This window comes from Balaenoptera musculus, chromosome 5 (genome assembly GCF_009873245.2).
Source record: "Balaenoptera musculus isolate JJ_BM4_2016_0621 chromosome 5, mBalMus1.pri.v3, whole genome shotgun sequence".
Taxonomy (NCBI): Eukaryota; Metazoa; Chordata; class Mammalia; order Artiodactyla; family Balaenopteridae; genus Balaenoptera; species Balaenoptera musculus.
In genome coordinates this window covers 113,703,819-113,730,453 of record NC_045789.1, presented here as the reverse complement: position 1 = coordinate 113,730,453, position 26,635 = coordinate 113,703,819, and the positions used below count along the sequence as shown (strand labels likewise).

The 26,635-nt window shown below is 37.8% G+C and overlaps 1 protein-coding gene across 17 annotated transcripts in view; it reads left to right on the top strand.

The window, feature by feature from the left end:
* Nucleotides 1-26,635, top strand: part of CAMK2D (calcium/calmodulin dependent protein kinase II delta) — a 288,328-nt gene that overhangs the window by 216,974 nt on the left and 44,719 nt on the right. For all 17 annotated transcript variants that reach the window (XM_036852771.1, XM_036852772.1, XM_036852759.1 and 14 more), the window contains exons 7-12: nucleotides 1,618-1,720; nucleotides 8,266-8,349; nucleotides 21,703-21,797; nucleotides 24,142-24,264; nucleotides 24,502-24,585; nucleotides 25,032-25,074. In XM_036852771.1, coding sequence (XP_036708666.1) covers nucleotides 1,618-1,720; nucleotides 8,266-8,349; nucleotides 21,703-21,797; nucleotides 24,142-24,264; nucleotides 24,502-24,585; nucleotides 25,032-25,074 — 532 coding nt within the window. The remainder of the gene's footprint in view (nucleotides 1-1,617; nucleotides 1,721-8,265; nucleotides 8,350-21,702; nucleotides 21,798-24,141; nucleotides 24,265-24,501; nucleotides 24,586-25,031; nucleotides 25,075-26,635) is intronic.

The window sequence follows — 26,635 nt, the reverse complement described above, 5'->3', positions numbered from 1 at the left end:
TTTAGTACGAAGATCTTCCATATACTTGAGACCTCGTCATCCCAACATCGAAATTAAATTATCATGTATTTAGTGTTGAGGTAAAAACCCTATCAGCCCTAAAAAATTACAACGTTTTCCTTACAATTACCAATTGTCATAACAGTGATGAATCTGATGGCAGTGAGAAGCAATAGCCCGAAGAAGTCTGGTACTTGATTAAAACTTACCTGCCTACACTCTAGTTCTTGTAGACTTAACCTGATTTCTTCTGAGTTCTGGTTATGAGTCTTTGCTAATTTGCATGGCTGGCTTAATTAATAAATTAAATATTGGTTTAGGCTGTGTTTACCCAAGGTCAAAACAACCAACAGAACTGACTAATTCAGTAAGGAAAAAAAGTAGCCAATTTCATGAAAAAAAATTGAAATTAGTTGTTTGTCAACATATAAACAAAACCAATTTGACTGACTGAATTTTTAGATTTTTCAGACAGTCGTTTTGACACTTGCAGAGTCCATTGTTTCCCAACTTTTTTCAGTCTGAGACACACCTCTAAATTTGCTGGGTCTTATCCCAAGGTAAGAAGATGTTGAACCACTCTCCCAAATATACGTACCAATCCAGACATACGTTCATCCACATAGCTAAGGATGATAGATTTACTGTACGTATTAATCAGCCTCCTTTTCCTGACCATCTTTTCCCTCCATTTCTTAAAACCCACAAAGGCAGTCCATGGAAATTCAAGACTTTGCCACGGTGCTTATTTGCCAAGTACCAATGTGTCTCGATGCCCTGGTTGGGAAACAGTGGTGTAGGCACAGCCTTATTCCAAGACTGAGTTATCAGTCCTTGAGTAACGATAAATACCCAAGAAAATAAAAATGTGTCTTTCTTATAGTATTCTGAGATGTGAAAATAAATATATAAGTAATACTTTAAATCACACTTTGAAGACATATAAATTATATTTTTAAAAACTGGCTTATGAAGAAAAAAATCCAACTATAACATTTGGCAAATAGTAGTAGACTCTTACTGCCTTTAAGAATAAACAGATTCTTAAAGACAGCAATTTTAATACATAATTCAGAATAAAACTCCAAAATTTGTACAGAAATTGTTTGGAAACATTGAGGAATCAAAATCACTGCATTCGGGTCCAAACTCTTGAAGTCAACTAGGATTTAATTTGCACAGTTTCATTTGCCAAATGTCTGTAGATTGGTCCAACTCTTGTTATCATTTTGCCAAGTTTCCTTCTGCTGAAAATGTCTGTGCTCTGTTAGGCTTCAAAGCCAATGTCCGTGGCCAAGTCTGGACCTCAAGCAGCCCTTGGAAGCATGTGAGCAGGTCAAGACAGGTGCTCCCATTCATTTGATCGCTCCCCAAGCGTATTCTCTCTTCAGCCCAGTATCTCTCCAGTACACTTAGGCATCTGTCTGAAGCCTGCACACATGGTCATTTGTTATCATTTTCTAACCATATTTTCCCTGGGATTTAGGAATGACAGTCTGCGGGAGAGAGGACAGTGCATGCCTTTTTTTTTTTTCCTAACCTTATAAAATGTTAGTTTTGAATAGTCACTTAAAATAGGTTCTCACTTCAGTCTCTCTTTTTTCTTTCTAAATAAAGCCTGAGAATTTGCTTTTAGCTAGCAAATCCAAGGGAGCAGCTGTGAAACTGGCAGACTTTGGCTTAGCCATAGAAGTTCAAGGAGACCAGCAGGCGTGGTTTGGTGAGTAGAATCTCTCTACCTCATGCTGCTTGTACTATTCTGGCTCCAGTCAGATCCCACTTCCTAACCAAAATAGAATAGAAATGTTCATTCTGACAACTTGACTAATTTTAAGATACTGGACCTTTATATGTACCTGATTTTACTGACATTAAAGGATATATAATCTAAAAATAATTTAAGGGAATAGAAGAGCAATAACACATAGAATTTTTTCTTAAAGGATGGATGAAAAAAATGGATTCTGTTCTAAGAATTAATAGGAGGATTGTAATATTCAAAGAGTATTTGAGAGAACATTGATTGTTCACATACAGCCTCACTTGATGCTAAAAACGCCTATGTAAATAGTAGGTACTCAGGAAGTACTTGCAGAATATTTTACATATTTTGTGATTAGCAAATTTAAGTTTTAAAAATATAAAGTGTATATATAGATAGAGATTTATATAATATATGATATTATATATCTATATATGTGTGTGTGTTTCATCTCATCTTCTATTTCTCCAAAGTGCCAGTTTCCTCTCTACAATTTTGATAATTTCAAAATTTCTATATGATGAAATTTCCGTTTCCTTGCAATTAAGGAAGAGATTAAACAAATTTAAATTATAGTATTTCTAACCAGGCGTATGGATTGTTTCGATATTCAGCCGAAATAAATGATTTCACCCACTGATTTTATGCTTCTCTTTCTGCCATTTCCCAGTATTAACCCATTTTTCACGTAGTGTCCTAAAATATAACCTCTGAGAGCCTCAGTCTTACTTCTTTTCTGACTTTCAATGTATTGAGATTAAATTTTTAAAATGCCCTTCCCTTTGAATTGCTTTTCCTCTAAACAACAACAACAAATACAAAGAGAGATCAATAAGTGCTTTACTTCTTTTGTTTTCTGTGCAAATACTTCTCTGTATCCCTAAACATACACATGTACTGAAATGTACACAGAGCTCCCAGGATTCACTGTGTCTCTCTGATCTGCCCCAGCTAGTTAATGGGAGTGACTGGTGAGGCAGGCTTGCCTGTCTTCTCTGAAGGCAGCCTAATTCAGGACCTCATTTTCTGCTGCCTGTCCTGTTTCAGTAGTACCTGACCATTATCCTTGTCGGTGATTCTTCTCAAGTTTAATACTGCCTTTTACATTCAGGCTCTCCTTACCTACCAGGTGAGTTTAATACCTCCAAATTTGGCATTTGGTGTGTCATATTTTGACATATAAATAAGCTTGTTCCTTTTAACTGCAAACTGAAAGAAGGTAGGACCTAGAATTAGTTCTGTAAATTTGAGATTCAGAAACATCTTTTTATCGTAGGAAAGAGTATGGTTGACACAGATAAAGAATATCCAACAACAGGAGTTGGGGTCCAACAGGAAGTAGCGGGGCTATCACAGAAATGGGCAGACCAGATCACTGGAGATACATAAATTAAGAGGTCCTGCCCCTTGAGATGCTCATACTTCTATATCAATAAGTATTTAGCATGCAGTGTCAGGGCACCTGTATCAGAAGCACGCATGAGGTGCTCTAGAGTACAAGAGAAGAATTATGAAATTCTGCCTCTGGGGAAAGTTTCAGTGATTGGGGTAAGGCTTCTGCCTTCCTAGTGGCTGAATGGGAGTTTTGTTCACTGGTAGGCAAGGAGATAAAGGCATTCCAGACAGAGGGATCAGCACATGCAAAATCTCAGAGGCATAAAACAATTTTTTTCTATTTCAGGAATAACAATAAGTTTGTTATAGCTAAAGTATAAAGTATACTGAGATGCGTGGTAGTTGATGAATTAGGAAAGGATTTTATGTCCTTTTGAAGGATTTGGCATTTATCTTAGAAGTTTCAGGGATCTGGTGAAAAATTTTAAGTAGAGGAGGACATAATTGGGTTTATGTTAAGTAATGTTGATTTTGGTAGCACTGTGGAGGATGGCTTTAAGGATAGCCTGGAGGCAAAGAACCAGTTAGGCTAATGCAGTAGTTCAAATTATGCATGAAGACAGCTTGAACTAAGGAGTATATACGAGAAAGCAAGTTACAGGTAACATGCAGAAAGGACAGGAGCCCTGAACTCTAAAGGGAATCTGTTTAGAAGAAATCAGAGCCCCGGAAATTGGGTTCAAAGACAGGACTCTAGTCCTTTCTAGAGCAAAGCAGGACCCTTCTTCACAAGATACCAAAAGAAGGACTTAGGCTCAGGGATGTAATTGCCAGAACTGTGTACAAGATGATGATTGGATATCAGGAATAAGCCAGAAGCCTTATTACCAGAACCAAGGCTCCAATTTAACATCAACAACTTGGATGATGCTTACAAGAGTATTGGAGTTGAGCTCCTGAAATCTCTCTTGCTTGGGGCTCTATGTTTTATCTCTTCTGCTAGATCAAAAGCTGTTTGAGGGACTGTGTGTAGTGAAAAGTTTCTGCTTTTTGAATGAAAATACTTCAGCTGATATCCTGGCTCTGATTCTTAATAGCTACATGCCATTGGGCAAGTCCCTTTAACTCTGTGAGGTCAGTATCCTTTTTGTAAATGAAGATAATAAACACTCCTTTATGGGGCTGTTATGAGACTAAGTGAAGTAGAGCATTGGAAAATGCCTGGGCTATGAAAGCTGTTTAGTAAGTTTTCAAAACCATCTTGGAATGAAACACATGTCACAGTACTTGGCCTACACAGTGAAAGTTGTTGAGTGAATGACTAGATATCAGGCTAGTGAAAGCAATAACATCCATATAAAAGTATACAAATTTTCAAATTGTGATAATTCATCTTTCATAGCAAGCTGGTCCTAGAGAAACAACGACAGATGGGGAGTAAAATTCCCATTTTCTCTTTAGTATGGTGAAATCAGTTAAGTTCTTGCTAAGGTAGCTATTCGGGTAATGACTTTTAAGAGGTGCGTTATAAGTTCTAAGAAAATTCAGCATTTCAAAAGTATAGAAACACATAGTTTCTAAGCTTAAGAGAATACTTGTTTCTTTTTTATTTTTTTCTTTAGCTCTTTTTAAGCTTTTTTTTTAAAGAATAGTTTATTCTACAAGTTCAAGTGAATCCTCATGGTTACCTAAGTGAAGGAAAAGTGGGCATATGATGTACTACATTTCTTTTGGGGGTATTGTGTGATATATTTTAGGTTTTAGGAGTAAAGGCATATTTTAATGTGAATGACTTGTTTTGATATTTATTCAGTATCATCTGCTGTAGTCTCACGTGTTTGATTAATTTTATCTTTTAAAATATAAGTGTTGAGTGGGGAACCTTTTTATTTTAATAAGAAAAGAGCAGAACTCTTTCTTCATTTGTATAATGCCAGAGTTTCAGGCTTTTACATAATTTTATTTCAATAAATGTGAGAGGTCTATTACAAATAAGAAAAATAAAGCTATACAGGCCATTATAGAAGCTGTCTATTGTGTTTGATTACTTTTTTCTCATTTTCGAGTTCCAGTGTTTGTTTTTCCCATGTTACTTCTTCTGTCTTTCTAGCCCTGATCTCTTTGAATACTAGCCAAAAAGGCTAGAAGTAACACCCTATAACATACTTGTTAGGAAGGCTAGAAATTTACCAAAGAGAACAGCCTGTTTCTCCTGTGGGACTGGGAATGCTCTTTTCAATACATTTCTGTTTTTTTGTTGCTGCTAGGAAAAAAGGATAACTACCATGATCTTACTTCATGGAAGAATTATTTTGCTTGGTTGCTATTATGTCTCTTTTTTTTAAAGTAAGGGTTTTTTTAATGGCAGTATGTTGCAGTGGATACATTTCCAACTGTAAGTAATTCTGTTTTCTCTTTGTTTGATCTGTTCTGATACTCCTATTGGTTTTTCAGAGTGAGAAACGTATGCTGTCTGTAAAGAAGGCAAGCTCTCATTAAATTTCCTGTTGATGGCATATATCATCATAAACTAGATTCTTAGGAGTTTAATCTGCTGCTAAAGAAGACCTAATTTATCTTACCCTCAGTATTTTTGTATTCATGAGAACACATTGTGGCGTAAGTGCACTGTTTTAATGTTCGTGCATTTAGATGTAGGCCTCACTATTCTTAGGAGTAAGGACCCCACTGACTGCTCAAATGATAGCTGTGCTCTTAGCATTTGTAGTCTCCAGAAGAGGTTTGTAATAATTTACACTTAAGATTGTTGTTGCATTTCTTACCTAGTGATTTATTTCCCTATCTTTTCTACTTAGATGCAATATCATTAACATTTCCTGCTCCAGGCCAGGTATTCTACTGAGTTATTTAAGACATATATCAAAGTTTACCAACTCTAGATAGGAGGGTACAGATTGCATATAAAAGGGTAGTCAAAATTCAGAGTAAGAAAGAACCACTGAGAACTGTAGTTAGCTAAAGAGATCTCTAACATGGAAATAATTTAGAGCCACCTTCTGTTAGAGTAAAGGTAGAAAAAAAAAATTGAAGGTCCAAGGAACAGAAAAAGTATCATCGAGGGTGAGCATGAGAAGTTTATCTTCAAGAGACCTTAAAGAGATTTTTAGGTTAAGTGCTCAGAAGTAGAAAGAAGTCATGTTGGGTGAATGAAGGGGAGAACCAGATGGTAAAGGAACGTAAAGTGCCAGCTGGGACCTCGGTCTTTGATCTGGTCTTTGGCATTGGTTTCCCATTGGGTTCCCTATGTGTCTCAATTTGGGAGGAGTGAGAGAGGGCTGGTTGGAATGAGAGAGCAGGTATATGGCAGTGAGAAGCACTGGGTAGCTCTTGAAAACTACTGTGCCTACCCTACTTTAGGAGAGCGGACTCCTCATCTCTCCTGCAGGTACTCCTTGTACTTCACTCAGGGGAGCCACCACTGTTGCCCAGGAGTTCTTTCTCCTTCACAGCTACTGAGCAAACGTTTCTATCAAGTAAAGTCTGAGGTAGAGGTGGATCCACTGTGGTCCGTGCAAAGCTTAACTACAACCCACAGGTCTTTTCTGGAAGTCCCTTCTCATTGTCCACCCCACTGTCCTCTAAACCCAACAAGGAAAGGAAAAGTAATGAAAATGGGGAGAAAAGTGATATCCCAAATCCTTTGCCTCATTTTCTAATGTAATTTTGTTCAAAGAAGTAACCAGCTGTTATACATATGCTTGTTTTTAGGTACAAATTTGTCATGGAGATGGGGGAAAAGCTCCTTTCTTGGACACTTTGCGTCGCAGTTAAATATATAAGGTGCTTCACCAGAGATTTGTAGTCAGAGGAATTCCTGATTACATATCCTTTTAAAGAACAGTTTCCAGTTTTCGTGTGCCTTTAAAGAAAACTTCCAAATAGGAATAGTTATTTTTGTTTTTTGTTTTTTGTTTTTTTAATTTCATTTCAGGCCATTATTTCCTTTTATTTTTTATTTATTTATTTATTTATTTTTGGCTGTGTTGGGTCTTCGTTTCTGTGCGAGGGCTTTCTCCAGTTGCGGCGAGTGGGGGCCACTCTTCATCGCGATGCACGGGCCTCTCACTATCGCGGCCTCTCTTGTTGCGGAGCACAGGCTCCAGACGCGCAGGCTCACTAGTTGTGGCTCACGGGCCTAGCTGCTCTGCGGCATGTGGGATCTTCCCAGGCCAGGGCTCGAACCCGTGTCCCCCGCACTGGCAGGCAGATTCTCAACCACTGTGCCACCAGGGAAGCCCAGTATTTTTTTAAGTATATATTTTTATTTGAAAACCATTATTTTCAGAAATAAGAAATATTTTACTCTAAATTCTAGCTATAAATTGTCATTTAAGTGTACCTTATTGGACGTACTGATTTATACGATAGGAAACTTTCTTTGGCCATCTAATTTCTCATACTGCATCCCTTAAGTTAAAAGTCTAGCTGATACTTGTTCAACAGTGATTCATCTGAATATTCCTGAGTCTTCTCTTTAGTTGCCAGTTATAAGTACACACTGATTATTTATTAGTACAGAGTGAGCTCTTGGATGTATTTTGGACTCATTCCTTCTCCTAGTGAGTTCCTCAGTTACTCTCAGTGCCATCCCCCACCCTGTACAGACCACCTCACTTCCAAAAATATTTACTGAAAATTTGCTTTAAGTTTGTCCCCCAGATCCAGGTTTTGGGTCCTTCTCTTTTATAGGTGAATACCTCTCATAATAAAGTTAGGTAGGTACCATGAGAAGTATCATCTTTGGCAAGGTTGTAACCCTATCTTCAATTTTCTCCTAATTTCCTTCCAGGTGTAGGGGAGGCTGTTCTGATTCTTTTCACAGGTTTAGTTTTAACTCACACATCAACAAGAATCAGAACTGCTGACCAAATGGCCTGAAGTCCACACACTGTGCAGCACAACAGATTGGCTTTCATATCTGCAGAAAGATGTGTTTTTTCTAATAAGCTACAAAGCAGGGCAGGTTAGTGTTGATACTGCTATGGAGAGAAACTCGTCCCACATTATTTTAGTTCTCTGAGAGCCTTGTTTTATCTTGACAAACAGATCAACAGATAAAGAAGCCCAAAGAAGTTTCTTCCATAGTTTGCCATTTCATATTGATTTTGTCAAGTTGGTTTTAATTCATTAACATCTGTTTTCCCTAGGTTTTGCTGGCACACCTGGATATCTTTCTCCAGAAGTTTTACGCAAAGATCCTTATGGAAAGCCAGTGGATATGTGGGCGTGTGGTAAGGAATCGTTTTCATGCCGATTTTGCAGTACACCAGTATTGTTGCAATTAAAAATAGTATCTGTTAAATTTGAGGTTGATGGTCTCTAGCAATCAGTGTAGAGTTGTCATTCTCGAACTCTAGTCTACAACACAGTCACGTGGAGAGCCGGTTAAAAGCAGGTTGCTGTTTCTGATTCAGGAGGTCTGGGGCAGGAGCATTTGCATTTTTAACAAGTCCCCAGGTAATGTTAAAGCTCATGGTCCAGGAGGCACTTTGAGATCAGGGCCGTAGAGAATCCCCCCCAGAGGTCGTGGGGTTTATACTCCCATCCTGTCACCTCCACCAGGAAGCCCTTAGCACAGATGTCATGTCTGTACCACGAGATGCTCAACAGGGATTAAGAGGGAAAGAATGGATCTTGGAATGTGATTGACTGTTCTGTGGGGACTGAGCTCCGAGTTAGGCCTTTAACAACCAGCTCTAATCAAAAAGTAGCCTATGCATGCTCAAAGGTATAGAATGGGGAGGATTTCCACCACAGTTTTTATAACAGAATTTCTGCATGTCAACGTATACTTCAAATAGGTGAGAGACTGAAACAAAAGGGATACTTCAGGGTGTTCTGAAAATTTTTCTGCTGGAGTTGTTGGCAGGAGCTAACCCTCTGGGTTCCTGACACTACATCATTAGCACAACAGCTTGGTGCTTGATCTCAGACTGTGTGCATCTCGGGCTCTTAGAGTTACCTCCATGCCTAGGAAGGCAGACGTGAGAAGAGCACAGTGTCTGGAGTCACAATGCCTGGGTTCAAGTCTTTGCTTTGCACCTGCTAACCCCATCTCCTTAATGTCTCTGAGTTGGCTTCTTTACCTATAAAATAGAAATATTTTACCTTCATAGAATTATATGAGGGTCAAATAGGGTGTGTATTAAATGAAGACGTTTTAGAGTTTGTAAAGCAATTTAAAATGGAAACAGCTATTATTATTCTAAAAAGTTGGAATTGTAGCCTAATTAAAGGGTAGGGTCTTAGGTGTGCCCCAAGCTCTGTCTTCCTCCTGCCTCCCTGAGAATATTTCCTAAGCAGGAACTCTAAAATCCTTTGGGTTGGAGCATTGCCACAAAATGTTATTGTTCAGATGTAAAGGTTAATGGCAGATAACTCAAATATTTCCCTTGCAATAAATCAGCCCCATCACAGATCCGTTTCTGCTGATGAATTTTCAGGGGAGTGGAGTACCCTGAGAGACAGGCAGACGCAGATACATTTTATGGAGGATGTGTTAGGGGGTGGGGGTTGGGTGCGGCCCTCGGACCAGGCACTGGAGAGAGGCTGCGGTGTAGACGGGTCAGGACCAGGGCAAGTCTCAGTACCCTAGCTTCCACTTATAAAAATGGAGATAATAATAGCACTTGCCTCCTAGAACTTCCGAGAGGATTTTTTAAAATAAGTAAGTGTGAGTTATTATTACTATTATTATTAGAAAGTGTTTCTTTATAAATGAAGTTTCTAGATGACTGATCTGTAGCCTTAGAAGAGAGGGACTGAACACATTTAAATAGATGACTCAGCACTGTAGTTCTGGTCATCAGCTGAATATTATGATGCCCTCGCCTGAATACTAAATTCTCTCTCTGCTTTCCTCGTTCACTTTTAAATTTTTTTTCTTGCACGCCTTTTACGTTGCCAAAGATGTTATTATGGACCACCTTCACAGCTCCTGAATCATATCTCATTCATTTAAATAACTTAAATAAATCATTAATTTGGTTCTTGCATTTGAAAACACTTTTTACAATGTATCAATGTTACTGGCCTTGAAGAATATCAGATCCTTTAAAAAGAAAACAAAAAAACCCTGATATTTTGTACTAGAGATTCTTTCCTGGTTGTGGAGCAGAATCAGTGCTGAAACTTATATACACAGAACTGTCCAGCCCCTACATGGGCCCTCTGCTTTAGTGGCTCTGAGCTCAGTGTGGGCAGCTGCATTTTTAACAACTATGACAGTATCAATGTTACTGGCCTTGAAGAATATCAGATCCTTTAAAAAGAAAACAAAAAAACCCTGATATTTTGTACTAGAGATTCTTTCCTGGTTGTGGAGCAGAATCAGTGCTGAAACTTATATACACAGAACTGTCCAGCCCCTACATGGGCCCTCTGCTTTAGTGGCTCTGAGCTCAGTGTGGGCAGCTGCATTTTTAACAACTATGACATGTCATCAGGGTTTAGACTCACTAAACACACGGTGCTCAATTTTAATATTACTTTGGTAAATTTGGGTACACTTGTTTTTGGATTTTCTGTGTGAGTGCATTTCCACAATACAGTTTGTATAGCTAACCTTTTAAAATAATGGCATATCTTGTCATAATGGGATTTCACTTCTGTGAAATGTGAGGTAACTTCTAGGGTTGAAGCTCTAACTTACTTGGCTGGAAGAGGGAAAAAAGATAGATGAAGAGTTGTTTCCCCCCTTGCTGTCTGAGCTATATCACATTCTTGAAAAATGTAAATAAATATTAGATAGATACTGCAAGTACACATACAAACATAAGTGCGCCCGCGTGCGTATACACACACACACACACACACACACACACACACACACACCTCATGAAGAGCCACAGGGCATCTCACAGATTTCAACCCATTTTGCCATAAGCAGAGCCACCTTCCATTTTCCTCAATCCTATCCTTACCTTTTTTTTTTTTTAACATCTTTATTGGAGTATAATTGCTTTACTATGTTGTGTTAGTTTCTGCTGTATAACAAAGTGAATCAGCTATACATAGACATATATCCCCATATCTCCTCCCTCTTGCGTCTCCCTCCCACCCTCCCTATCCCACCCCTCTAGGTGGTCAAAAAGCACCGAGCTGATCTCCCTGTGCCATGCGGCTGCTTCCCACTAGCTATCTATTTTGCATTTGGTAGTGTATATATGTCGATGCTACTCTCTCACTTCGTCCCAGCTTACCCTTCCCCATCCCCGTGTTCTCAAGTCCATTCTCTATGTCTGCGTCTTTATTCCTGTTCTGCCCCTAGGTTCATCAGAACCATGTTTTGTTTTTTTAAGATTCCATATATATGTGTTAACAAACGGTATTTGTTTTTCTCTTTCTGACTTACTTCACTCTGTATGACAGACTCTAGGTCCATCCACCTCACTACAAATAACTCCATTTCGTTTCTTTTTATGACTGAGTAATATTCCATTGTATATATGTACCACATCTTCTTTATCCATTCATCTGTCGAGGGACACTTATGTTGCTTCCATGTCCTGGCTGTTGTAAATAGGGTTGCAATGAACATTGGGGTGCATGTGTCTTTTTGAATTATGCTTTTCTCCGGTTATATGCCCAGTGATGGGATTGCTGGATCATATGGTAGTTCTGTTTTTAGTTTTTTAAGGAACCTCCATACTGTTCTCCATAGTGGCTGTATCAATTTATATTCCCACCAACAGTGCAAGAGGGTTCCCTTTTCTCCACACCCTCTCCAGCATTTATTGTTTGTAGACTTTTTGATGATGGCCATTCTGACCGGTGTGAGGTGATACCTCATTGGAGTTTTCATTTGCATTTCTTTAATGATTAGTGATGTTGAACATCCTTTCATATGTTTGTTGGCAATCTGTATATCTTCTTTGGAGAAATGTCTATTTAGGTCTTCTGCCCATTTTTGGATTGGGTTGTTTGTTTTTTTGATATTGAGCTGCATGAGCTTCTTGTATATTTGGGAGGTTAATCGTTTGTCCATTGCTTCATTTGCAAATATTTTCTCCCATTCTGAGGGTTGTCTTTTCGTCTTGTTTATGGTTTCCTTTGCTGTGCAGAAGCTTTGAAGTTTCATTAGGTCCCATTTGTTTATTTTTGTTTTTATTTCCATTTCTCTAGGAGGTGGGTCAAAAAGGATCTTGCTGTGATTTATGTCATAGAGTGTTCTGCCTATGTTTTCCTCTAAGAGTTTGATAGTGTCTGGCCTTACATTTAGGTCTTTTATCCATTTTGAGTTTATTTTTGTGTATGGTGTTAGGAAGTGTTCTAATTTCATTCTTTTACATGTAGCTGTCCACTTTTCCCAGCATCACTTATTGAAGAGGCTGTCCTCTTCATTGTATATTCTTGCCTCCTTTAACAAAGATACGGCAACCATATGTGTGTGGGTTTATCTCTGGGCTTTCTATCCTGTTCCATTGATCTATATTTCTGTTTTTCTGCCAGTACCATAATGTCTTGATTACTGTAGCTTTGTAGTATAGTCTGAAGTCAGGGAGCCTGATTCCTTCAGCTCCGTTTTTCTTTCTCAAGATTGCTTTGGCTATTTGGGGTCTTTTGTGTTTCCATACAAATTGTGAATTTTTTTGTTCTAGCTCTGTGAAAAATGCCATTGGTACTTTGATATGGATTGCATTGAATCTGTAGATTGCTTTGGGTAGTAGAGTCATTTTCACAATGTTGATTCTTCCAATCCAAGAACAACATGGTATATCTCTCCATCTGTTTGTATCATCTTCAATTTCTTTCATCAGTGTCTTCTACTTTTCTGTATACAGGTCTTTTGTCTCCTTAAGTAGGTTTATTCCTAGGTATTTTATTCTTTTTGTTGCAGTGGTAAATGGGAGTGTTTCCTTAATTTCTCTTTCAGATTTTTCATCATTAGTGTATAGGAATGCAAGAGATTTCTGTGCATTAATTTTGTATCCTGCTACTTTACCAAATTCATTGATTAGCTCTAGTAGTTTTCTGGTGGCATCTTTAGGATTCTCTATGTATAGTATCATGTCATCTGCAAGCAGTGACAGCTTTACTTCTTCTTTTCCAATTTGGGTTCCTTTTATTTCTTTTTCTTCTCTGATTGCTGTGGCTAAAACTTCCGAAACTATGTTGAATAATAGTGGTGAGAGTGCGCATTCTTGTCTTGTTCCTGATTTTAGAGAAAATGGTTTCAGTGTTTCACCATTGAGAATGATGTTGGCTGTGGGTTTGTCATATATGGCCTTTATTATGTTGAGGTAAGTTCCCTCTATGCCTACTTTCTGGAGAGTTTTTATCATAATTGGGTGTTGAATTTTGTCAAAAGCTTTCTCTGCATCTATTGAGATTATCATATGGTCTTTATCCTTCAATCTGTTAATATGGTGTATCACATTGATAGATTTGCGTATATTGAAGAATCCTTGCATGCCTGGAATAAACCCAGCTTGATCATGGTATGATCCTTTTAATGTGCTCTTGCATTCTGCTTGCTTGTGTTGTTGAAGCTTTTTGCATCTATATTCATCAGTGATATTGGCCTGTAATTTTCTTTTTTGGTGACATCTTTGTCTGGATTTTGTATCAGGGTGATGGTGGCCTCGTAGAATGAGTTTGGGAGTGTTCCTCCCTCTGCTATATTTTGGAAGAGTTTGAGAAGGATAGGTGTTAGCTCTTCTCTAAATATTTGATAGAATTCGCCTGTGAAGCCATCTGGTCCTGGGCTTTTGTTTGTTGGAAGATTTTTAATCACAGGCTCAATTTCAGTGCTTTTGATTGGCCTGTTTATATTTTCTGTTTCTTCCTGGTTCAGTCTCAGAAGGTTGTGCATTTCTAAGAATTTGTCCATTTCTTCCAGGTTGTCCATTTTATTGGCATATAGTTGCTTGTAGTAATCCCTCATGATTCTTTGTATTTCTGCAGTGTCAGGTGTTACTTCTCCTTTTTCACTTCTAATTCTATTGATTTGAGTCTTGTCCCTTTTTTTCTGGATGAGCCTGGCTAGTGGTTTATCAATTTTTTGTATCTTCGCAAAGAACCAGCTTTTAGTTTTATTGGTCTTGGCTGTTGTTTCCTTCATTTCTTTTTCATTTATTTCTGATCTCATCTTTATGATTTCTTTCCTTCTGCTAACTTTGGGGTGTTTTTGTTCTTCTTTCTCTAATTGCTTTAGGTGTAAGGTTAGGTTGTTTATTTGACATTTTTCTTGTTTCTTGAGGTAGGATTGTATTGCTATAAACTTCCCTCTTAGAGTTGCTTTTGCTGCATCCCCTAGGTTTTGGGTCATTGTCATTTGTTTCTAGGTATTTTTTGATTTCTTACCTTTTCTTTTTACGTGGTTTTTTTACAGGCAGCCAAATCCCTTTGTGAACAAGCCATGCCCTGTTTAAAGCATATATTTGCCACCAGCTCCCATTTTCTTTAGAGACAGTAGCATCTTTTAATTGCATGCCTCGAATGCCTTGGGATCATGCAGCTAACCACAGCAATGTCTTAGATATTCTAATATTACATATTTGGGGCAAATAACCCCCCACTGCCCACTACCAGGAACATCATAATGGATTCTTCTGCTTTTTGTTACATTTCTGAATCTCTGCTGTGGGTTTAGAATATTGTTTTACCATTTTATTATATGTCTTGATAGTTACATTAAATTCACTTTACTTATAAGATGGTGCACCTTTCCTCATCCCCATCCCCATAATAACCACCAAAGTAACATACGCATTATTTTACTGCTTTTAGGTAATGGCATATCTTGAGAGCAGCTTTTTTCAATCACCCATCAGCACTAGCTCTTGCCAATTGAATAACTACTTCTTTGCAAGGCTAGACATTGGGTAGTGTGGTAAGAAATTACATAACCCAGATAACAAAAGAAATGCAGAATAAGCCATTTACCAAAATGGCAGGTAATCTTCTATGTGAATTAAACTATGAGCTCTCACTAAGGCTGTCTTTGGGCAGTTGACACAGAACAGAGTGAAGCACAGCACTGGTATAATGGCTCAAAGAAGCCTGTGCATTATTTTTATTAGAAACATGCAATAGTCTGTACGCAGGGAATTTCAAATCCTCACCACCATTACCTTACTTTTGTGATCTCACGCAGAATATAATCTGAGCTGTACCTGGGCTTTGAAAGCTACTAGTCCTTTACTGGAAAGTAAATGATAGACATTAGTGAAGCAAGAACATAGCCCTGTGTTCTGCCATTAACACCAGTAAATTGATTTTGATAGTTTTCTTGCATATATAGCTAGTTTCATAATTCCCTAATGGGATGAGCAAATGTTTATAGATGTCGCTGAATCACTGGTTTTTAACCGAACTTCCTTCTACATCTTGGCTTTAAAAAATAATAAATGTAAGTCTATAAACATAGCGGGCACACAGATGCACACACACACACACACATCCCTTATCTTGCTATTTCTCTACCTGAATTAGGTATCAGAACAATTATGAGTGATAATATAGTGGCTGTCACAGAATGTACAGTAACTTTTGACAAATCTTTGAAATATTATGGAATATATTTCTTTTTTCTTTCTTGGCCAGTTTAGGTCCAGCAATTGTGTGATTTCTGAGCCTTAGCCTTTTCATATTTCAGCTGGAATAAGTCAGCATCAAGCGCTTTTTGGGAAAGTATTTACCGTTTTGAAATCACAAGCCTACTGGACAATTTGTTGCTCTTACCAACCGGTTCTGCAGCACTTACACTGGACCATTCCAGGTGTGCCTCACATTTAGAAGGCAATCTGCCTTCATCCCTTATGACCCGCATCTTCATCAGTCTTCAACCCATGGAGCTTCACTCCCAGTCTCAGTCTCTACCAATATCCTCTTATTCTGAACTTACACACTTTCAGACATTTCTCTAGATATAGTATTTATGGTTTCCCTGACTTGATGTTTTTCAAACTGTGGATCACAGATCACATGCTTCAAAGTGACCTACCTGAGTGCTTATCAAAAATACAACTTTTCTGGGACCCACCCACGAACGATTGAATCAGATTCTCTGTGATGAAGTTCAGGAATTTGCATTTTCACAAGTTTGCCAGGTGATTCTGGTGTACACCAACATTGGGCAGCATAACTCAGCTAGTTGCAAATTCCTTTAGGGCAGCAAATCTTAGGATTCTTACATTGTAGAGCACAAGTTGCAAACAAGTGGTCTACAGATATCTTGGCCAGACAGTTGGACCTTTTATTTTGGGGGGTGTTAACATTTATCTTTATAATTTATTATCAGAAGATTTTTCTGGAAACTATCAGTTTCTGGCTTCTGTAAAGTAATTGAAAGAGCTAATAACAAGATGCTTTTGTTCTTATATGGCCGCTGTACCTGTCAGACAAACGGACACATGCCCTGCCCTGGTTCCTGCCTACCTCATGCCCAGCAGGCACCTGCACTCACCTCAGCCTGGTGCCAGAAAGCCTGTCAGTTTGCCACCCCTACTACATGGTGTAAATAGCTTTCATCATCGGAAAAATAATTTTCTAACTTGCTGGCCTTGATCTTTTAGATCTTTGTTCTACCCATCATTGGCTCTGTGGGTCTCAGAATGTTAGTTGAACACTTTCCCTATTTGAATTGTGATTTATTTATTTATTTATTTATTGCATAAGGGATAAAAAGGAGCCATACTTATCCCTCACTAGTTAATTTCCAAACTCCACCTGCATTTTGCACACAAGCTCATGCTATGCCCTTTGCTTTCTGAGAAGATGAAGTGGATGCCTTGTTAGATTGCTCCATTAACTTCTCACTGACTTCTCAAGAGTTTCTCAGCATTGCTTCTTCACCTCTTTTTTCATAAGAACAGCCTTTAGAATGTTTTAATCATTAATGTGATTATAGGAGTAATCATTTTTCTAACTCTAGCTTTTATTAAAAATCAGTTTTGAATGTTCGTGATAATGTAGTCTTTCTACCTAATCAGTAATCAGTGCTTCTCAACTCTTATTAATCAAACATCTCTAGCATCTCCCAAGCACAAATATGTACATAAGGTAATGAAAACTAGTGATAGTTTCCATTTTTTTAAACGTTATATGAAGCAGACCATGTCGAAATAGTTTTTTAAACTTTTCATGGAAAATGTTAGGGAAAATTCTCTGTACAAAGTAGAGAGAATAATGGTATAATGAACTGACGGCTAATCTTCTTTCATCTTCACCACCCTGCTAATTCCTCCACCCCAAGATTATTTAAGTCAAGTCCAATAATAGAAATATTTTTAAATGTCATGTAATAATAATTGCTTAAAATTATCAAATATCTAGTAATTTTGCTATTTGCCCTCTTGTCTCATAATTTTTTTTTAAATTTTTTTTATTTATTCATTTATGGCTGTGTTGGGTCTTCGTTTCTGTGCGAGGGCTTTCTCCAGTTGCGGCAAGAGGGGGCCACTCTTAATCGCGATGCGCGTGCCTCTCACTATCGCGGCCTCTCTTGTTACGGAGCACAGGCTCCAAACGCGCAGGCTCAGTAATTGTGGCCCACGGGCCCAGCCGCTCCGCGGCATGTGGGATCTTCCCAGACCAGGGCTCGAACCCGTGTCCCCTGCCTTGGCAGGCAGACTCTCAACCACTGCGCCACCAGGGAAGCGCTTGTCTCATAATTTTGTTATCAGTTTGGTCTCGTAAGTCTCTTTTAATTTGTAAGTTCTGCTCCTCTCTCCCTCCCCCTCTTCTCACTCCTCTTTCCTCCTTTCTCAATTTATTTGTTGAAGAAGCCTGTAGTTCCCACAGAGCACTCCTCAGAGTACCCAGTCTCGGTCTCTGTATACTGTTTGCCACTATAAGAAATCAGGATTCCTTATAGAAGTGGCTGATTCCAAGTCTGGATTAGGAAAAGTGCAAGATTATCCAGGAGCATCTGGTGATAACCAGAAAGAACGGAAACTATTAAAGGCCACAGAGTTTGTATTAACAGGATTCAGGAGCCTAACTGAAGAGTCTTCTACTGGTTAAAGATGGGATAACTAGAGGATAAATAAGAAAAATAAAAGTAAGGGATTGAAGCATCAAATAAGTTTAAATCCATGCATTCATAATAATGGTCAAAATGCATCAGAAATCCTAGCCTTTGGAAGATGCTGGGGAACCAGTGCATTATTTTGAAAACTGATTAATAAAGAAGGAAAAAATTAATTACCCTATCTTTCCTCTATGAACTATATCTCAGGGTAACCAAACAGCTGATTAAGTAAGTTATTCTTAGACTAAGAAAGGTGTAATAGAATTAGAATATCATTATTATTTTGTAATCCCTAGTGAAATATCTAGGCAGTGATCATGAAGGGCTGCTAACATCAGGAGAGACATCTGACATTTGGAGGTCATATCACCCCCTGAAGTGTTCTTGCAAAGAAAATGAAGACCCTTTGATTGGCTTTTAAAGAGATTAGTGCTTTAGTTATAGATGTCTTAGTGCCATCTTTTTTTCTCTGACCTAGGAGAAAAAGGTAAAATATTAGGATTATGAGGAAAATGTAAATCGGATTTTTATTAGTGAGGCAAGAACTCTCAAATAGACAACAAAAACTTTAAAATAATCAAGTTAAAGTGCATAGCTAAAGGAAAATGTGGCTGCAGGGAATATTTAAGGCAGAACCAAATTGAAACCTTCCTAGTGAAAGTCAAGGCCTCTCAATTAGACAACACAAACAATTTAAAACGTAAAATGACCATTCTTGTTAAAGTTCATAAATAAAGAAAAAGTGGCTGCAGGGAATGTTTAAGACATGACTTTGTCAAGGCTGCCTGTGGCTCAAACAATTAAGTCACTTCAGCTCTCGGCTTCTGTCTCCTCATCTGTAAAATGGGAGCAATAACATCTACCTCATAGTATTGTATAGAGATTAAATGAGGTAATGCAGTAAAGCACAGGTAAGTGCTCAGCAAGTGTTATCTACAATAAAATTTACTAATATTATCCTTATTAATATGCCACAACTCTCATCGTTGTTCTGTACTTTCAGAAAATAGGCCCACAAAAAAGCACATAACCCAGAAATGCCTTGGAATCTAGTCTAATGAGCAAGGCAAAGTAAGCTTACAAAACAGTGTTTATTTAAATAGGCATTGACAATTTCACATCAGTCTGCTCAATAATGTCTATGTAGCTCTTTTCTTTAAATCTTCCAGCCTGAAAGTATTTTTAAATCCACTATATTTATGCTATTATTTTATTAAAAGTACATTTTTCGTAGAAATCCCTCAATCAAGCAATTAAATCACGAGCATTTATCTACATAGTGGCTGCTGATTCTTGGGGAATGAACTGTCTGTGAGCCTTCCCTTCCCAGAGAAGTACCATACCAAGTGTCTACCCGTAGATGTAATGCACAAGAACAAAGCGTCAGAAGCAGGCCAGGCCTAGGTCCAGAACGCTAAATGTCACAGTTGTGAGTCTGCTTTATAATTTTATAACAGTCTAACTCCAGATGTTTACTAGAAAAATGTCTAATAAAAATCACTATAAGAGAACGGACTTGAGGACACGGGGAGGAGGAAGGGTAAGCTGGGACGAAATGAGAGAGTAGCTTTGACATACATACACTACCAAATGTAAAATAGATAGCTAGTGGGAAGCAGCTGCATCGCACGGGGAGATCAGCTCAGTGCTTTGTGACCACCTAGAGGGGTGGGATAGGGAGGGTGGGAGGGAGACGCAAGAGGGAGAGGATATGGGGCTATATATATACATATAGCCGGTTTACTTTGTTATACAGCAGCAACTAACACACCATTGTAAAGCAATTGTACTCCAATAAAGATGTTTAAAAAAATTTTTAAATGCAGCCTGTGTTATTAAGCTATGTTACTGCATAAAAATTACTCCATAAATTTTCACAAAGAAAAAAAAAAATTGCTATAGACTCTTCCAGTTACGAAGCTGATTTTCTTCTTCACCCCCTAAACCACAGCAGAGGGTTAAAACTACTTAGGTGTATCCTCTTTTCTCCTTGCATCCTGGGGACACAAACACAGACACTCATCATCATCATTGTTATTAGATGCCTCTGTTACATCAGATAGTAAAAATATGAAAATAAATTTAAATGGATGCACATTAAGTCTGTAATGTAGTGATGGAAAAAATATTTTCATGTTGTGAAGGTGAGGTACCAATATATTGTAATTTTCTGCATTGTCCTTTTTTTTTTTTTTTTTTTAAACTCTACTGCCGTGAAGTAACTTTCGATCTTGATTTTAAAGCCTTGTTGGGTTTTTATTTAAGAATGTTGCTTAAAATGCTTTATTCCAGTAGTGATCGGCTTTTGAACTGAGCCTTCCTGAAGCAGGTTAGAAAAGTCTAGGGTGAATAAACCCTTGTTTAAAGCCATTTTAGCTGCAACAGTGTTTATCGTATACAGATGTCAAGTCTGATGGACAGGAGCAGGACTAGGTGTCACTAACAGCGTAAAGGTAAGGAAACGAAGAGACCAGCTTTGGCAAAGGGAAAAAGAAGACTCAGGCCCTCCAGGCAATGTATCACCTGTCTTACCACCTCTCCCAGGCTTCCCCAGTTAAGGGGACTCAGCAAGAGAAACGAAAGCAGGAGACTTCAGAGTAATGGCAGGGACAATGGGCTAGAAAAGAAAGTGAAGACCTTAAGCAGGGTAATAAAGTATTTCAAAAGTAGAGGAAGGGACATATGATGATAAAAAGGACAGTCATGGGAGAAATTTAGACCCCAGATATGATTTCAAGGCAAGTTAAAAACTAGCAAATGCAAGAATTTTTTTTAATTTAAAAGTTAAAAGATTTTTTTTAATTTAAAAGTTAAATCAGTTAAATTTTTTTAATTTAAAAGTTAATTTAAAAGTATTGATTAAATTAATTTGTGAATAATTACATATTGATATTTATGAAAAAGATCTCAAATTATATTAAAGCTGAGCATCTAATTCTTTGAATTTTATGTACAGTTTCACTTTCCTCTTACTTTTCCCTCTTTGTAACATATACTCTTCTGTAGTAACACTGGTTTAGTTGTTTTACTGAAAAACTCTATTTTTGAAGACTAAGGTCATTAAAGAGAAAAGGATTTTCATCTCTTTATATGTTATCCACACTCCCAGGGACCCTGACTATTTAGAGCATGAATCTATAACCAGGGCACAATTGCTCTACAAAATGTCCTAATTAGCAGCAAAATGACTAAGGAAATAAATAACGTTATGTTTTTAAATGTCAGCCTACAAAGTGACTAAAATCACATGGTGTCTAAATAGATAAAAGCGCAGGGAGCTCATATATAGGCGGGGTTCAGGGAGGCCAAGTGTGTCAGCCAAAATGGCAGGTGCGCTTCATCTTCGGTTGTTGTCCTGCTGTGCGTCTTTAGAATTCTTTGGTGCATGCATTGGACCTGGTGCATAATCAGAGCTCTTGAGCATAGGGGGAACAGCATTCACCCTCCACAGAACACTTCAGAGTATATCAGAACACGTCCCTCTGTAGTTTACCAACAATCCAGTTTCCCCTCTTTGAATGGGTGTGGCTTAATATCATTGTGGATCTGCCACATTTAACTTATTGTTGTCTGTGACTTAACGTTATGTTAATATGCTCATTCCCTCCAGGGGTCATTCTCTACATTCTACTGGTTGGATATCCACCCTTCTGGGATGAAGACCAGCACAGACTCTATCAGCAGATCAAGGCTGGAGCTTATGATGTATGTAATAAATGTTCATCCAGCTTTAGACGAGGGTTTTTTGTTTATTGCCTGAGAACCAGATTTTTCTCATTGCTATTTTAACCATAATTTTCAATAATGTCCCTTATTTTTTTTTTTTAATGTCCCTTATTATTTTCCTCTCTCTTAGGGGAAGGGAGATAAAGAATAAGCAATGCAGCATCTATATCCAGTTTCTATTTCCTTTTAGCTCAATATCTCCTAAGATTGAAAGGTAAACAGTTTGAAGTCTCTAAGGAAGGACCTTGCTTGTCAAAGCATTTGGATCTTAGTGCATTTTAAAACATATAAAAATTAAAAGATTTTTGCTTTAGAAATGGTTACTACCTGTTTAGCTGAATTATATTTTCAAATGCTTATCACATATTTATATACCAACAATACTTTGCAGTGATCCATGTATCAAATAGAACATCGTTCCATTATGTCAGTTTTGACTGTTTTTGTTTTGTTTACCCAAATGGCTTCTCTGAGAGCTTTCATTTGAAGAATGGGTTTCACAATTGAAAAATATTTGAAAAGCACAATTCCAATACATTTCATTACAATTAGAATATTTGAAAGTAGGCATATGAATTAAGTTCTGTATCTGAAGAGTAAGACCTTATCTACTTTGTCTTTTGGGCTTAACTTTGTGCTCTTTGGTATAATTTTCTCTCCTTTGATTAATATGTCTGTAAATATGATTTACCACCTCCTCTGGTTTTACCTCACACAGTCCTCTGGAAGTCAGAATGCAAGGTCTGGACATGCTCTTCCTATGTTATTAAGTGGGCTAACTAAGTGGTAGGCAATATTGGGTCCACCTTCTGTGTACAAGTTAAAAGCTCAATGTGGCTGTGAGAAAAGTTATGAGAAGTCTGTATTATATTGTATGAGGTCTCATGAACTCCCCAATGCATTTCTGACTAAACGTAACATTCAGATGAATGTGTGTATCACAGGTATTTAAAATCTTTTAATTTTGAAGCATTCCATTTTAGCCAGACTAATGATAATTAAACCAAATTGTAATTTACCTGGCCAAGCTAGCACATTCACCATCTTTACAGACTAGAACTAGGCACCCCTCTGGGAAGACACAGGTCTGCAATGCACTGCTTGGTGAATGTGAAGGAATGACTTTGTGAAAGTTAGAAAAATAAGAAAAGGGCCCACCTTTATCTGGGTTGAACCCAGCCCCTCATTTACTATCAGAAGATCTGCACATCATAAAGAAGCAGGGTTGAGTGTTTCTTCAATAGTTCCTGATTAGCAAGTTTTTACAACTGCCTAAAATAAACTTCTGGAATTAAAATGACAGTTGTTAAACTGGCAAAAATTTGCAAGTATTAAAGAGTCAATATCATTTTTCTTATGTTTCGTTTTGCCAGTGGATCACAAACTGCCCATTTTATGACTACTGAAAGTGAACTAACTTTAGTCCATTAAGGCACAGTGACAATGCCTTTTTTCTCAAGATTGTCTATAAAAATTCGTGAATTGAGAAAAGAACCTGATATTTTGTTTATTTAGAAACTAATGCGATATACATTTTTCTTAACCCATCAAGAATATTATTTCTACTAAATATGCTTATTAAGTGAAAGTGAGGTTACATAATTATCAACAAAAAATTTATACACAGAAATTTAGAATAAATCTCTGTATCATATTATTACTATACAAACAGATTACTAATAGAAGTTATAAGAGTAAATTTCATGAACTTTCTTTTGGTGAAATTTATCATTTTTGAAGTGTTAAAATGAAATCCTGCTGAGGCTCAAATTTGTAGTCTCAAATTTCTTCTCACTGCTGCACTCCAAATAGCGACAATTTATAGGTCAGTTTTGGAACAGGAATTGAAGCTGTTTTATTATCTCTGCTATTACTGTTGATGAGTTGTGGAAGTGTGTAACACATTATTTTGAACCTTGGCATAGTAGCATGACGATGTGACAATGTCTCAGCTTTACTGACTTTTGCAAAATTGCATAAATAATTACGAGAAAGGCCACATAAAATTGAATTTTCATATCAAAGCAAATATGCTTTGAGAGGACTAGAAGATTGAGTTTATTTTTCCAAATTTAAGAATGTATCACTAGTTATGGCAATTTAGTGTACATGTTTGTCCCTTATCAGTTACACTCAATATCTTAATATATAGATATATACATAGAGGGGGGATATATATATCTACATCAGTTTGTCTATATATAGATACAATTTAACTTATACAAGAAATTCACTACTTAAGGAAATTATTAGTATATTTGGCTCTTCTCTGTTCCACTGAGTGTATCTATTTTTTAAACCCTTTATAAACATATTTTTAAAGTTTCCATCACCAGAGTGGGACACAGTGACTCCTGAAGCCAAAGACCTCATCAATAAAATGCTTACTATCAACCCTGCCAAGCGTATCACAGCCTCGGAGGCACTGAAACACCCATGGATCTGTGTAAGTGACAGTTCTCCAAAGATCTCAGGAGCTCAAATGAAAAATACATTCTCCTTTAAAATTTGTCTTACAAATAGTCTTGGCTAAAATCAGTCTTTCATTGTTAGGAAACTCTTGCAGCTGAATGCTTATAAGTTTGTCAGATGGATGCAGGCACCATTAATAAAAATTTGATGAAGTTGAGGAATGAATATCTTTTGAATATCCTCAATTAAGTTTATTTTTCTCCTCTTCCAGCAACGTTCTACTGTTGCTTCCATGATGCACAGACAGGAGACTGTTGACTGCTTGAAGAAATTCAATGCCAGAAGAAAACTGAAGGTAAGAAACGTTCCACTTTTGTGAGGAGGGCGATTTGGCAGCGAGAGCAGAGATTCTGTGTGAGGAACAGAGCTATGGGCAAAGGCTTTTAAACGTGTGAGCCTCAGGACTCTTCTTCTCCTGGGTGTTTGGGAAACGGAATCTACACTGGTATTAAAGCTACGAGGAAGAGCTAGGATCACTGGCCATGCGTGCCGTGGTCCCTCCCTTCAGTGGAAAACAGCTGTGAGGGTTCATCATCGGAATCTGGCCGCCCCCACAAGGGTGGTCCCAGCATTATGAGAAACATAGGCCCCGCTACTCCCAGGAAACCAAAGCCAAAGCCAAGCAAACATGCCCTGACTGAGAGTAAGGCTAGGAGAAGATTTATTATCAAAAACGGCTTCTTTGTTAGGTCAGTGCTTTGCAAAGGCAGCACTAATTTTGTATTCTTATCGCTCTGACAGGGTGCCATCTTGACAACTATGCTGGCTACCAGGAACTTTTCAGGTACACGTGTTAAGCACTCGGCTCTCGAGCCCCTCCTCTCCTCTCTGGTATCTTCTTTGGAATTTAATTTTCAATTCTTTAATCATTAGAAAAACACTGTTGTTCAGGGGTGGCAAACGTGTGCCATGGATTCCTTGCACGCCTGTGGGCGCCGTCTCGCAGAGGCGTTAGGCCCGTGACTGCACTCTCCCCGAGAGCGCCCCAGCAGCGCCGCCTCTGGTCGGCACTGGAGCGGGACTCGGAACCCCTCTGCCATCCCTGCGGGGGTGCACACACTTTGGAACTACGTCCTCCCCCCCAGCTTGAAGCTCAGCATTTTGAACCTAGAATTAATTGAGATCTCATAAAGTAGTAACTATGAATAGTTTGTTTTTTTGTCTCATTCTCTCAGGGAATCCCAGTAAGCAAGATTTTTAGAAGAAGGCCATTATTGAGGAACCCAATTCCCTTAGGCCTAAGTTCTTTTGAAAGTACGGTTCTGTAGTAGCTTGGCCTGCTGTAAGAATGATTACAACTTTCGAAGGTATCTAAACTCAAGAATTTACAGAGAACCTACCCCACAGTAGTAAACGTTCCTTGAAATGATTTCTTGGTAAAAATAAGTTTGTTTAAATAATGGGCTGAAAGAAGCTAAACTATTTCTTTATTGTAGAAGTGACTCGCCGAAGTCAACATAAAGTATATACTCTTTCCAGAAATTGAGTTTTGGAACTCCTTTTTTTGATAGGTTACCTCAAAGGATCAGGTTTCCAAAAATAAAATTTTGGTAAAAGCTCATCAGTCTTATGTATGGAGAGGGAGTGAAGCAGCAAGGCAGTTGCATTGGTAAAACTGTTTGGCTGTTTAAACGTGGAACAATTGTCAGACGATTATACCAAAAATACTACCGTTTTACTTTGCTTACTGTTTATATAAGAGTGATCTGCAGCATCAAATTATCCAGCTATGTCTTCAGTAATTTATTCCTGCTACATACTTCACTTCTGAGTATTGTAGTGATGTCAGGTGATGATCTATATCATTATCATGTTTTCCAAACTTCTCAACCAATTTCTAGTTACTGTTTACCATTTTATTAAATGGTCACCTTTTGTCTCCCTTTGTATATAATGTGAGTTTGCAGGAGGCTTTCCAAAGGCTTCCACTGACCTGTTAAACAGCAACAATGATAATAACACAATGAGTAATGCTACAAACTGAGGGACTGTGTTAGTCAATTGTATGCATTTTGTCCAATTTGTTTGGTGTAGTAAAATCCTGTTACTGCCTTTGTCAAGTTACCTGTTTTATGAACAGTTGATTAATATAGTTGACATTTATATGGGTGAGTTCAATATCTCATTAAATATTAACTAATACATGCTATATTCAAATAAATTAATATTCACTGTGGCCCAATCATTAATGAATCACTAAAAAGTAGGATGATTTCTATGGTATGTATTGTTAATGACAAACTAACTTGAAAAAAATCTCCAGAATTAAGATTGTACATTTTGTTAAAGTCTCAGGCATAAATTGGGCCTTTATTAATACATGTACCCATGTATAGAAGCTTTTT